The 14,413-nt window shown below is 38.1% G+C and overlaps 1 protein-coding gene across 5 annotated transcripts in view; it reads left to right on the top strand.

Annotated features, from left to right (window-relative positions):
- Positions 1 to 14,413, top strand: part of LOC146482203 (uncharacterized) — a 99,202-nt gene that overhangs the window by 73,111 nt on the left and 11,678 nt on the right. For all 5 annotated transcript variants that reach the window (XM_085107477.1, XM_085107474.1, XM_085107476.1 and 2 more), the window contains 14 exons: positions 523 to 716; positions 1,051 to 1,138; positions 1,656 to 1,837; positions 2,466 to 2,640; positions 4,020 to 4,201; positions 4,492 to 4,630; positions 5,191 to 5,306; positions 5,794 to 5,959; positions 6,715 to 6,896; positions 9,442 to 9,613; positions 10,149 to 10,330; positions 11,438 to 11,612; positions 12,904 to 13,088; positions 13,722 to 13,866. In XM_085107477.1, the coding sequence (XP_084963603.1) occupies positions 523 to 716; positions 1,051 to 1,138; positions 1,656 to 1,837; positions 2,466 to 2,640; positions 4,020 to 4,201; positions 4,492 to 4,630; positions 5,191 to 5,306; positions 5,794 to 5,959; positions 6,715 to 6,896; positions 9,442 to 9,613; positions 10,149 to 10,330; positions 11,438 to 11,612; positions 12,904 to 13,088; positions 13,722 to 13,866 (2,283 nt within the window). The remainder of the gene's footprint in view (positions 1 to 522; positions 717 to 1,050; positions 1,139 to 1,655; positions 1,838 to 2,465; positions 2,641 to 4,019; positions 4,202 to 4,491; positions 4,631 to 5,190; positions 5,307 to 5,793; positions 5,960 to 6,714; positions 6,897 to 9,441; positions 9,614 to 10,148; positions 10,331 to 11,437; positions 11,613 to 12,903; positions 13,089 to 13,721; positions 13,867 to 14,413) is intronic.

Below are 14,413 nucleotides of genomic sequence, written 5' to 3'. Positions count from 1 at the left end.
CTCCGCACACCCCTCACAGGACACAGACAGGGTTTCTAGTTGGACGTTTTTGTTTTCGCCCCTACACACATACACAGAAAGTTGCCTCTAAGACCTTTAATTGTTTGGTATTCACATTGAAGGAAGATTTTTTTCAGTCAAATTAGTCGATTTTCGTGCGATTTCGGAGCAGTATAGCTACAAGAAATAGCTCAGCAAACTCAAACACTATGTTAGAAAAAAAGTGAGTTTTCCTGGCGAGGGCAGCTGCCCCCTCTGCCCCCGCGCTATGTACGGCCCTGGTCTCCTAACTTTAGTAAAGAGACGTTTTGCTACAATGGTAAAACTGTGGGTGTGCAATTTGTAATTGCACATGTCTTTTTAAGGAAAGTCATGGCTCTCTGGAGTATAAAAATCAGTTCATCGATCAATTCAATGTTGTACTAGCATGCTTATTTTTTTATTCACTGAAAAACATGTTGACAACCAAAGCGTTTAGGTATCCGTGTGATTATTTCACTCATACATTGCAATCTCTTTCAGTTGAAAGCCTTTGCCAACATCACACCTGAGCCGCGTGTTCAGCTGGTTGAGCAGGAGCCAAGACTTTTCAGCAGCCCAGTAGTGGATGAAGTGATTTTATCTGTGGATGAGGATGTTGTACAGGCGGGAATGGATCCTGGGATCCTTCAAGGAAGGCTTGATGATTGGAAAAGAGATGCAAACGACATTGACGCGTAAGTACTGTATTGCCATAATTTTTTTAGTATTCTACACTCCTTGAGATCGAGGAATGTGGTCACTTCCATTGGACATATAATCGCTGTATGTGACGGCCTTCGGGATTAAGGAGTTTACATCCTTACGGGATGTGGCACTTTTAACTGACTTTCTTCGTAATAAGAGAATGTGATCAATTCTATACAGGATCAGGGAGTATTTGATCTAATCGATACGCATTTTGGTCGCTTGCATTCGATGGCCCTCGGAATCGCTTTCAAGCGGATCAGAAGATGTGGACGCTCCAATACGGGTTTTATCAAAGCTTAGTTGACTTCTTTTTTTTCCTAGATGGCTTAAGGACCAAGAAGATAAATTGCCGGAAGATTCTGACGAAGACACTATTGCTTCCCTGAAAGACAAAGAGGGCCAAATTGCGGTATGTTTTACACAATAAAGTCATTTATCATTCTTCTTGTTCGATGTAGATGAACAAAATAGTGCATACGATCTGATTTACGCTGGGTGTCAAAACGAATTCCCTTCGTATGATAGAGGCCCTTCAAAGATATTCAGAAAGATCCCCGTCTGTCCCTGGATTGAGAAATCTTTTTGACAATTCTAGCTCATCTTCGGAAATCTTGCAAGGTCCGGGTACTACTAGGATAATGATCTCTCTCGTATGAACTAAAAAAATCTTGACAGGAAAGTACAGAATACTGCTCTTTCTACTGTAATGTGCTGGACATCTCTGCGTCGCCAATTCACATCTCGGATGGGATGAATGCTTTTGTGTATCATATTGAAGTACGTTGCCCAAAGCATCCCTTGCCGAAGTAATGTAGGTATTAACGTGCACGAACACGTCTCCTTTTTTGTTTGAGTGGAAATAAGAGACGTCATTGTGCAGGCTATGTAGGAATAAATAGTAAAACGTTTGTTTTGACTTATTCCAGAGTCTTGAAAAGGAACTACCAACCTACGGCAATAGGTATCATGACCTAGAAAAAGACTTTGAAGACCTTATGAGCGATAACAGCATTAGAGAAGATCAACAGGAAACGATCGGCGAGGAAATGGATAACTTGAGAGTTCGATGGCGTTCATTGAACAACAATAAGGATACCAAGAAAAACAGGTAAGGAAAATGTCCTGTATCTGTAAGAACTTCAATTACGCCAATAAGGCACGCACGAATGAATAAGAATGGTGCAATCGACAGTCACTGTTAACAGATTGACTGTGTGCTCTCTATTCCTCTCTACCACTGTGAACTTGGTTAGCATAACTGTGACCGTCAACCTACCCTCCCAGTCATGACTTCGACAAATCAGAAAACCGAAGAAAAATATCTGCATTGTCAAGAGCTGACCAACAACGACCATAATCAGTGGTGGATGTATAGAACGCGCTTATTGTTTATCAATTGTTTCACCTCAAGTGGTTGATCAAACATTGCTATATATGTATTGGTTCAATTATAGTCTTGGTTTAAATGTTATTTTCCATTGTTTCAACCTCATTATCACACATTACCATACACAAGAACAATAGGAAGATAAAATTTAAACCAAGGATAAATCTGAACCTCAACATATACTTACTTCTAGGCCAGAAATATAATCCAAATTATCAGTCTGTAACGAAATCTGTTAGAACACATTGAGCATTTTTATAGGTGTATTCCACTAGTATTTTATGAGTAAAAGAATTGAGAATAATAGGGAAGCAACGGAAACGAGATTTTTTTTTCCTTTTATCCGTAGAATAAAGGACAAAATCTGGGATGAGGAACAGAAGAAAGCTGGCGAGCTTGCGGGATGCCGAGTTAACTTACAAGCCGTGAAGAACTGGATCGACTTACGCGATAAAGAAGTGGACTCCATGCATCCGATTGGAAATGACCTCAAAACGTTATCACAGCAAAGGGAAGATTTAAAGGTACGGTAGAGCGGCGAAGTGTTCTTGCTACCAGGTTTCAACGTTGCAGCGTTGTTCTACAACATTTGGTCCAACGATGTTCGAGATATGAACCTAACGAATGACCCACCTCGCCAGGAACGTTGATGTGGGACTATATTTGCTAACGCCATTGTTTGAATTTTGCCTCACCGCCATTTTGCAAAGTATATGCTTCGAAAAAATTGGACACACTTGGTATTGTGTCACACTTGGTAATCACGGCGGATTTCAATGTGATATGTTGAAAGCTATCTGAGAAATAAGCTTTCAAAAAGAATGAAATTTACAAAGAACATATGACTGCGTGGCCATTTGGAGGCGCGAAACAATAGAATGATTTTCCTTTGGAAAATGAAATTTATTATAAGGATATATGTTTTATTGCTTGGCTGCTCCAACATGACCGCCATGAAAACACTCTTATGTATGGCTGGGTGGCGAGCCTCCACCCAGTCATACGTTCTTTGTAAAATCTTGATGCTGTGAAAACTTTCATTTTTCAAAAACGGTCATATCATGTTCATTTTCTAAAAGTACTAAGTTGGCTAAACTATTTCAATTCAGTACGTTTATTTGCAGCTAGTTTCATCGTTTATGCTAACGTAGGCTACTGAGGCTCAGCAGAGAACTGCCAATAGGTTAGTCAAGGACGTTCGATAGCTTCGTGAGAGGCAACTTGGTACTGATCATGCATGTGACAAAGTGAATACATCTCCCAATATACTTAGTAACAACAGACTGTTTAGAATGCTGCACGAAGTCTAACGACGTTTTGATTTTGATAGAAATTGTATGAAAGATTGTTTCCCGTGAGAGTTATTCACTCAAAAAATTTATTGTTGACATATTTAGCTTGGTTTCCAGAATTGAACGAGACTTATTAAAACTGGATCACAAAACGACAACAAAAGCAATGACTAAAAGAAAGTAAAATTAAACAATCAAGAAAGAACGCAAGATAAAATAAAATTACGATAAGAAAACATTAAAAGTTTATTTCACTCAGCTAAGTAGGGATGCTATGCTAAAATAATAGTCCAGTCTATTCAGTCAAAGCTAACCTCTTAAAATAAAGAACTGAAATCTCCAGAAGTCCAACATTTGTTTCCAATGGTTAATTCGGGCCGTTTTGGATAGCTCAGAATTTTTCTTTTTCCATGTACGTCGAAATCAATGAGTTGGAAAATTCTGGAGACATGAGTATTCAACATTTAGGTTGGGCTTAATTTACAGTGCTGATTTTGACTTGGTGCAGCATCAATATAGTTTATTTTATATAAAAACAGTACATTCAACTTAGCTACCTTTTTCTTTCTTGTATTAGTTGTAAACAGATTTTGTTTCTCTCTCTTCTACAGCAATTCAACAAAAGACTCCATGACTACGAGCCAAGGTTCACAGAAGCTACGGACACAGCATATAAACTGTGTAAAGACCCTGCCTTTTCAAGTGAGCAAAACAAAGCTCTTCAGCTCGATACTGAAGATTGTGAAAAGAAGTGGGATGACCTGCTAGACAAGGTTAACGAGCGAATGGACGGGTAAGAACAGACCGTTATGCGTGTATTCATGATGGGTATTCATGATTAAGATGGGGGCTTTAACATTGAGGATGAGGATGAGAATGACTATGATGATGATGATGATGAGGAGGAGGAGGAGGAGGAGGAAGAAGAAGAGGAGAAGGAGGAGAAGGAGGAAGAAGAGGAGGAGGAGGAGGAGGAGATGGAATTATATTCAACTTTCAATAACTAATCGTCTGCTTTTCGTATTCTTTGTGATGGTTAATGCTTCATCATATTCATAACTAAACTTTCTTTGTTTCCTATAGAATCGTGAAAAAGATCCCAAAGCTTCAAAAAGATCAAAAGGAGCTTCTGGAAGAATGGAAAGACAGTTCCGCTCGTTTCGACAAATCTCTCAGAAAAACAGAAGAAAAGCTCAAGGAACAAACTACCATTGGTAGAGAAGTAAGTTGAGCTCTTTACAATACTTGTTTCTAGACTTCATTATCTCTTTGGCGGGGTTTCTGTGTTGGTTTGTTTATTTGAATTTGATTGTGGAAGCTGAGGTTTAGTGCAGTAACGTGAGCTTTTGCTTCTCACCTTGAATCTCGGACTTGCTGTTATGATAGACCTTTTCGCGACGTTGTTTTGTTGCCCCATTACAGATCATGTGATAGTACTCTAGGGAGTAATCCCTTTTAGAATGGACCATATTCACGCTGGCATAAATTCTTTACTTCCAAAAAGACAAAGAATCCATTCGTTTGAGAATATCGCGTAGTTTTCAATGGGCAATAAGCACATGGAGCGAATAAGATCTCTTGGTTCGCGTTTCTAGTGTTTTACGATTTTTTTTCCCGGGTTCTCCAGTTTTCCACCTTCCGAAAAAAATAATATCAAACAAACGAAACAAGATTTATTAATATCTATTAAATCTAAGAACCGAGGGCTACAGGTTTGTCGGGCGTCCAGGGACTTTAGTGTTACTTTCTTACGTTACAATTGTTTTTCACGTTTTCTCACAGATTGGCTACGAAAAGTGGTCGCCAGAAAGCAGTTTGCTAGAACTGACAAAAACACAGGTGGGAGATGATAATCAGTGGAAGCCGGCAGTTGACGAGTCCAATGCCAGACTTAAGAGGTAACTTATTTTACTGGATTACTTCGTTTAAACAGTCTAAGAAAGAAATCTAAGGCTAAGCGCACTGTGTCGTCTGAAACTACTATAATACGACGACCGACTACACTTGTTTCGTTTATGACTTTCTGAAGTTAGATACGTTGTCGGTACATTTTCTTCTCTTACAAGATATTGTCCACAGTAAGTCCTTGACAGTTAGTGATTATCAAACTTCTAATATTTATAGTTTACGTCCACCCAATGTTCTTCTCGAGTCGTCGCTTTGAATCTAATCGATTACAACCAAATCTAATCTTCACAGATTTAGCTATCAAACCAACCCCTTCCACAAAATGCAGCATCCGTTTCCGAACATCGGCTAACAATCATTGCTTCTCTGATCATTCAGCCGGCCATTATCCCTTTCAAATCCTGCTACGATTAATTTTATTGTTATGTTACTAACCAATTCCAGTTTGAATTTCAATCAACGATACTTGTTTTTCAGCGTCAGAGAAAAACTTCAAGACATCATGCGGGATAAGAAGAACCGAAGATGGACGATACTCGAAGCCTTAAAAGATGTGATGCACTCGATCACCACCAGATTCCGTGGTGGTTCCAAACCCGGAGTCAGCCTGGACAAAGTAGTGGACCTCTTGGAAGACCACGAGGTAAGGAAGTATTTATCATGATTACAGGCTTTTGGACTTAAGGAAATTGGTTCACAGCCCGCTTTATCACCAAAAAATAAGTTCACGGTTTGTTGATGCCTGTTGGTTTGGTCTCCTTTTGTTTGTTTGATTATTTGTGTTTGTCTGTTTTCTTTCTTCTTTTTACGATTGTTCGTTTTTACAAAGAGACTCGTTTTATGCTCTGCTTGCTATTATCTGTTCATCCATTTTTTTTTGTCGGTTACAATGATTATTCCTTCTTTTGACGGAAATTTCTTACTGTATATATGTTCGTGCCATTTACTTGCTGCATTTCTGCCACATTTTTCTGGTCTTGGTGCCTTTATACAAAGCAAAACTGTCTTGTGTTATAAAAAAAGCTGCTCGTCTGAAAAACAAATGTCTGATATTAAAGTAAAAGAATCAAGTAACTGTACGAAAAAAAAAACATTAGGGAAGGTTTTGTTACCAGATAGATGGGCATGGTAAATATGACAAGGCTGCCACGGCTCGCTACGAGTTTTCCTGTAGCACAACGATGAGGACGTCCGACCCGTGGGTAGTAGACGATCATGGGCTCGATCGACTCCCGTCGGGGAATCCCATATTTCTTTGCGAGCTCAGACACAAGTGGCCTGCTTGTAAACGTCACCTATTTCATTCTAGTAGTCACTCTTGAAAAACTGAACATAATTTTCTCATTACAAAATCTGTACTGTTGCCATTTCTGCTTATCATTCTCTATTTCGTTCAAGGACATCATGACTGATACTTCGACGAAACAGAAAGATGCGAACGAGGTTTTTGCCTTGGGCGCAAACGCTCTTGAAAGCGGTGTGTTAAGTAACGAACAAGCCAGTGATATAACCAACAGAATGTCGGACTTGAATCGGCGGTGGAATGGATTGAACATAGACGTCATTGAGCGAGAGAAAAGGTTTGTGGATTTCTTGACGAAAGGTAGTCTTTCTTTACGTTTCCATTGAATTATTGTGGACGATTTTCCATCTAGAAAACTGAAGCTCTTTTAAAGCAGTCCGTGCAGACCAACATGACATGGCACCTTTAAGGTCACAAGAACTCTTTTTATTTTTGGGAGTAAATTCGTTTGTCGAGTTTACTGAATCCATACATAATCCTTAACTTGTGATGACATACTTGTGAAAATAAAATTCGGCCGAAAAAGACGGAAAATCAGTGGTGAGTGTCAAGAACTTGTTGCTTAAATGTAATCTTCAGTAAAAGAAAAAAAATACTGAATGCCATACGAATCGTTTTTGTTAAAGAACGCTTGGCGTTAATTATCAAAAGAGGTGTATCAGTTGTACGATTGTATATAAATTCATGTGTTGCCTTTGGCACTGAACCATACACTGCTGCACGATTTGTCATAGTTTGCTCTGGTTTGTGCCCAGCAGAGGTTTTGTACTTTATCATATGCACTATTCTGGCCAAAACATTGTTATCATTCTTTCACTTCTGAAGTAGTAGATCTGTTTAGTTGTTCCTGTTTAAACATTGTTTAAATTCCGTGCCCAATGAAATCACGATAGTTGTCTTTGTAAAGAGTCTTTGGCCTTTTTGTAAACACCATGGTGGAAAATCAAATATTTACCATGGTTTTCATAAATAAGCGGCTAATTAACATTTGCATGAGAATGTTGTTTTAAGGTGCATTTAAATTTGCATTCCCATGTCGCCAACGCAGTCCGCCTCCAAATTTTTATAATAGCAACGACAGGTAAAGGTCTTCACTTCAATATGGAGGGTGATGATGATGATTTAGAGTCATCCCTGGCCCGGGCCTTCTTAACAGTCGACTTATTACAAGAGAGGTAAATATGCAGTGTATAATTACTTAGCGTGAACGCATTAATTAGACTGTTGTTCGTCTGTGTTCACTATGTTGAAATTGTTAACCCGAGGTGTAGGCAAAGCTTTGTCCAAGTGTCTTTGATTGACAAAAGTGCTCATGCCAAAAAATATCACGCGAATTGAAATCTCATTTTCAAAGTATTCTAAAACAAACAGGATTACATCAAAGTACTTCTCGACAGCTTTTAGTCGGATGGTCACGCTTCGGGACTTCGTCGGCGGAGTCATAACATAGAACCTCATAATGGAACTCAAGATCCACTTAATAGGTTGATAGTTCTCATCAAGCACTGAAGACGTCAGATTTTTGTGTTCCTCATGGTTTGTCATTGGAATCGGAAAACTAATATTACACGAGAAGACAAGTCTCTTTGAAGTATGGTTCGACTACGTCATGGATTGCTGAGAGCCTGTCGAGTTATCAAAAGAGTTAACAATTAATAAACGTAAACATAACCCTTCAGAACTGCGTTTGTTAGCCTGCCGAATGATGACGGTTACATGTTAGGATGTGCAATATTTCAAACATCAAGGTCCATGAATGGCGTGAATGTTATAAGGAAAACATAACAACTGTTCCATAAATAGAAAATACGTGGGCGTATCGTTAGTATATTCCTCCTGACTCTAAAAGACTTAATCAAGTAAAAATTAATTAACTATAATTGTAGGCCGTTTGTTTTATGAAATTATTAATCCTTAAGATTGCATTTTTTATGTAATTGTGTGTTGAAAGTAAATGAAAATGAGGTTTTGCTGATCAAGATAACCTCCATTTTCTCTTTCCTTTAACTTTAACTTGATAATTTTTTTCTCTTCGAGAAAAGAGTATAATGGAAAGCCGTTTGGTTTAATAGAATTATTCGACTAATTATATGTTAGCTTCGAGGTTGCGTTGAAAGTAGTCAACCTCAATTTTCTCTTTTCTACAACTTTAGCTTGGTGGAAAGCCGTTTGTTTTAATATACGTATTTGAGTTATGAGCCCTTGTTAACAGCACAGAAGAGCATTTAAAAAGTTCGAATAACCGGCACACTGAAAAGCCTTCACTTTTTCCTCAAATATTTGGAGCCGCAGGGATGACATTTTTATTGTCTATTAGACTGCATAAGTATTATTAGTAGTGTTATTAGTATATACTATCGCCATTACTTTACTATTAGAATCGTGTTAAGGTATGGCACGGTACGGCATAATTTGTTATTGTATGGTATGATATGGCATGATACGGTATGGTATGGTATCGACCTTACTTTTCTCCTTTCTTTAATAATGTAATTCTCAACGAAGAATTCTCAGGAGAAGAACGTGACTTAACAATAGGGCGATCTTGAAGTGATTTGAAAGTGCTACCATCTTAATTGTTATGGCGTTTCCTGAAGAGACCTAGAATTTAAAACTTTGGACGTAATTTACAATAATTAATAAACAAATAAATAAATAAAAAATAAATGAATAATATTTAAATTAATTAGCAGTACTTAGCAGTTCAAGCTTCTTTGAAATGAGAGAAAAACCACCGGCAAGAATATAGAAATTGCAACGAGTAACATAATTTGTCCTTGGTCTGTTAAGTTATTAAATCAAACCGTCTGTTCTCCCATCAGGCTGGAGAAATTTGCACAGGACATTGAGAGCGAATACCAGAGATTCGACTCATGGCGTGACAGGTGTGACAACATGAACCAATGGCTGTCAGAGTCAGAGAAGCTCATTAAAAACGAAGAAAAGATTGGAAATAACGTAGATGTGCTTCAAGAACAGATCAAAGACAACCAGGTTGGCACCAATTCAACTGGGTTCTCATGCTTTAAATAGAGAGAGGGGGCTATGGACAGGGGCTCACTAAGGACGACTTAACTTAGAGCAATTAGGTCTTTGAGATGAAAGTGAAATTTTAACTACAGAAGAAAGAATGAATAAGTTAATGATTATCGCGGTTATATATGTAATTTAAGCAGTTGCGAAAAGAAAGCTTGACGAAAAGCAAAGGTATTTGCTCGATGAAAATTGAAATGTAATATTAAAATAATGACAATAATAATAATAATTATAATAATAATAATAATAATAATAATAATAATAATAATAATAATAATAGTAAACAAAGGTTATTAGCGCTTTTCGCTTAGTCTCTAAGCGCTTTACATTTTTTCTAAAAACTCGGCTAAGTTACAAAAAATCATACCTGTGAGGTTCCAAGAGACGACTGTCATCGTTTCGTCATTTTCAGTAAGGGAAGAGTAACTTGGTGTTTGATATCGTCCAGAGTAGTACTTGAATACTTAGACTATTATTTTCATATTTCCTACAGATTTTCCTGGGTGAGGTAAAGCAGTACGAGCCAAAAGTCGAAGCTATGATTAAAGATAGTCAGGATCTTGTCGAGAGCAGCAAATTGGATAAAGCAGACATCGATGGAGTGGACAAAACAAAGAATGCACTCACGACCAGATGGAAGGGTGTCAATGATCACCTTAATGATCGACAGCAAAAGTGAGTGATAACCTTGATGTCATGGAATTAACAGGTTGATCTGGTTGATATTTAGTGGAGCCCTAATGTTAGCGGAACGCTGAAAGGGGCAGCGTCACCTATGTTAGTGTTTCTTTGAGTGGCCAAAAAAGATATTTGAGTCCGTGGATGCTTTGAAATAATTGTTAAGTTTTGTTAACAATAACCCTACTAGTGCACAGAAACTAGTATTAATTATGTCTGGCTGCGGATGGCTAGGATGGAAATGGACTGTAACTGCTCAAGTTCTGCTTGTATTCCAAGATTAATTTCATGTTAGAAAGAGGTTTTTGATCAAATATTTGATACAGTTTGACCAAAATACAGTAAAATCGCCGTGACAGTCCCCCTTTAATGACTTCCAGTTTCAACGAACACAATGGCGATAGTTATTTTAGGTTTTATATTATTTATTTGCTTTTTATATTCCTTAGAACTTGATGATACTAGCGTTTTTGTGGTGCGATTTTTTTATACTACTGTAGATTTTGCGACGAATTACTAGTCATCATCCAAATGAAAAATCGCGGATCAGTAGTGATTTCATTGTAACCAACCGCCGCGAAATCTTGATAGGTACTTTACGAGGGAAATATGAAATTGTTCTTCAATCGCTACTCTAATGTCCGCAAAGTTCATCAATAACTGAGTGGACGTCGACTTGTATCAGTGATTTTAATTCATGCTGTCGCACAACTAAATGGGCTTAAATTACGGCTTGTCAACTAATCGGACGATAAACTGCTAGTCTGCCTCCAACAGGAAAAGAGTTAGGGTCGGGCATTTGAAGAAGTCTAACTTAGACTATGGTTTTAGACAATCAATAGACGTAATATATCTGTTTATGAGTGGTCGTTTAAAGTAGGTAAATGTGTCTCGTTGCTGTTTTGTGCCTCTTTGACACTGTTAACAATTGGCCAGAATGAAATGGGTTTAGACCGCCGTTCTGTTAACGCAAGTCTGAACTTCGCTCAACTAACCGGCCCTTAAAGTTTAACGAACGCAATGTTAACGTTATTCGATACCAATAATCTACTCACCTTACTCCCTTGCTAACATTTTGAACTGCCCACTGTTCACAATTTGTAGACTAGAATCCGCTCTTTTGGACATATTGAAGAAGGAGACACAAGGAAAGCTTGGTGGGTGGAGAGAACAGTCAATAGCTCTTGGTCTGCTTGTTACTGAAGCCACGAGAAAAGTGAACGAAGATGTGGACGAAACGGACTTTGCAGATATTCAAGCAAGCGCTGTTCAACTACAGGTACAATGAAAAAGCTATTCACGCCCCTAAATTTCTGTGGACAACAACCATGCATCTATGCCGTTTCCTTCCTATTTTGTTGGTTTTTGTTTGTTTGCTTGTTTATTTGTTCGCGTTTTGGTATCTTTGTTCTGTTTTTAATGGCGCCCAACATGATTTCAGAAATGGAAATTATTCTTATATTCTAATCACGGAGTATTTTTAAAATTTAGAAATAATCTAAAACTATCCACCCTAGCGGATTCGACAATAGCATGCAAAAGTCCAAAATTTTACAAAGTCGGAGCAAGTATTTACCTCATTTTGATTTCGTCTAAGCTACCTTTTTAACCAAATGTTTCTCACCCGAATCGTCCAGTTGATTTCCGCCTTCTCAGATCACAGTGCAGTGCATGCAGCACTCTACTGTTTTCGTTAGCACGCGTACAGTATGACAGACAGACAGACAGCCTTTATCTGTACACTATAAAATTTTTTAAAGGGAGGAAGTTCACGGTTCTCCGCATGTCCATGAAGCAAAATACTCCTTCGCCTTTGCTCGCTATGACCCAAACCTGTTTAATTTAATTCGTTGTTTATGAACCATTCGGAAGGGAAGGTAACTCGGGTGGTAATTTTTTCAAATGGTTCACATGCAAATAACTGTAAACATATCAGCAGTGGAATAAATCCTACGGGTCAACACTAAATTCAATATCGACAATATGAGTACAATCTACTGTCATGTTCTGTGAATTTTGGTCATCAGTCATTTTGCTTGGACTAATTATAGAATGTAATTACTGAAGTACATATGAGTGGGATTTTAAAGGACATAAAGTTGATAAGAAAGAGAAAAAAGCATTTAGATTCATGCACATGCGCTGAAATGTGAACCCCTCCCTTTAGAAGTTCTGGAGCTTGTGGGGTCGACGCATTAAAACAAGGATAATACCCTGGAAAAGGAAAACGGAAAGGATTAAAATTAGTACACTCGATTGAAAAAACGTTGTCTCGTGCAAAGTCTGAATTGTAAACGTGCAACCTGATGGAATTGTGGGATGATCTAATTTACACAGGCGTATTTCGTGTTTTTCTCAGTCTCTTTGTCCTCGTGAAATATGTAAATCTTAGTCCTAAAAACCGCACGTGAATTTATTTCAAGCAAGAATGTAAATAAGCTCAAATGTTCACGGCTGGAAAGCTGTTGGGTCTTATCCTTCATCGTTTATGCCTTTCACCTGACAACGTTTTTTATGCAAGTGACATAAACTGCAATGAATCTTTATTTCCCTCTCTCTCTCCCATTTAGCAAGTAGAATGCTCTCTCGAAGAAGACTTGAGTAAAGAGTTGATTGAGGTGACTGATGAGGGCCGCGGCATCATCGAAAAGAAAGAGTTACAGCCCGATGACGCAGATGAAATCAACGAAACAGTCAACGCTCTTAACAGACAAGTCGCTGAATTAGAAAGAGGTACCAGAGAAAAGAAAGATAGGTAAGTGGATCTAAGTTTATTGGCAAATACAGACTTGTTTGCGTCGGTAGTTGCTCTCTAAATATTAAATTATCCAGGTTAATAAATATGTTCGTTACACGTTTATAGGAAATCAGTGTTTATTGTAGAGCGCGGCATTGTGGAAATCATCAAATAAATATTTATTAGCGTATAAAATTTAATCAAATGCGTCCAACGTGGAGCTGTACCCCGTAATAACGCTATTTTTCAAATTTAATCTACTCTCAAATCGCTGCATGTAAAAAGCCTACCTGTCTTCTTCATGTCTCCCAATTTATGGAGCAAACCTTTAGAGATCATAAAAGATAATGTGATGTTAGAAGTAAGGGCTTGTTACAGGACTTTCATAACTTGAAAGCATGTTTCCCGCAAACATGTTTCTTTTAATCGGTGTAATTAATTCAGTAAATTAATCGGAGACCTTCCCAGCCCGAACTGATATCGAACCGCTTAAAGACGACTCCGTTCTTTCCAGTAAAGAACTTCTGATGCTTATGGAACAGTGCGACTTGTGGAAGAAACTCCTCATGTCGGTGCGAATGCGCTCAAAATCATTTTGTTTTCAGTATAACAGAACAGTTGCTAGCAAAATTTTGCTGTTGTTTTTATCAGGATCAATGAAGCTTCTCTGAAATACTTTGGCCGCTCCCTTGCTGACTGTGAGCATGGTGTTGAGAGACTTGAGGATTCTGCGGCAACCTTTTCTGATATTGGGTCTGATATTGGTGAAGTTGGAAAACAACTTTCTGAGTTGCAGGTAAGATAAAGACTATTCCTAAGGATACGGGTTTGTTACTTGGGGTTCATAGAAGAGAACGGGGTTAAAAGCCATTTCGGTTGTTTAAGAGAAGAAGACGTTGTCTCCAAAAAGAAAGCGACTTATTTCTGATTTACATAACAATGACCAGACTTCAGAGTTTACGATGACAAAATTTTATGCAGTGGTAACAGGAGCTGTTTATCTGTAAACTTCTGTAGCAGGTGGTGTTTTTTGGAAACTATTACTGGTGATTCCGTAGTTCCTTTGTTAATTCATTACTAGAAGTTATTGAAAGGCTGGTTTACAAGTGTTTATCGAAATTGGGTTACGAATAGAATTATAATAGATTCTTAGTCTTTAACATGAGGCAAGTCCATCACCTTCTACACACCGATTGCATACTCGAGCGATTGATGCTTGTGGCGAACTACCGTCGGACATAAAAGTCCTTGGGATACCCTGTTTAATCTTGCCGAAGACATAAAAGAATTTACAACACGAGAAATGACACAATTACGTAATACTAAATTGTAAAGAAAAACGT

This window comes from Pavona decussata, unplaced genomic scaffold (genome assembly GCF_977016875.1).
Source record: "Pavona decussata unplaced genomic scaffold, jaPavDecu1.1 SCAFFOLD_47, whole genome shotgun sequence".
NCBI classification, from domain to species: Eukaryota; Metazoa; Cnidaria; class Anthozoa; order Scleractinia; family Agariciidae; genus Pavona; species Pavona decussata.
The sequence above is the reverse complement of the archived record's forward strand: the minus strand, read 5'-3'. Positions and strand labels throughout refer to the sequence as shown.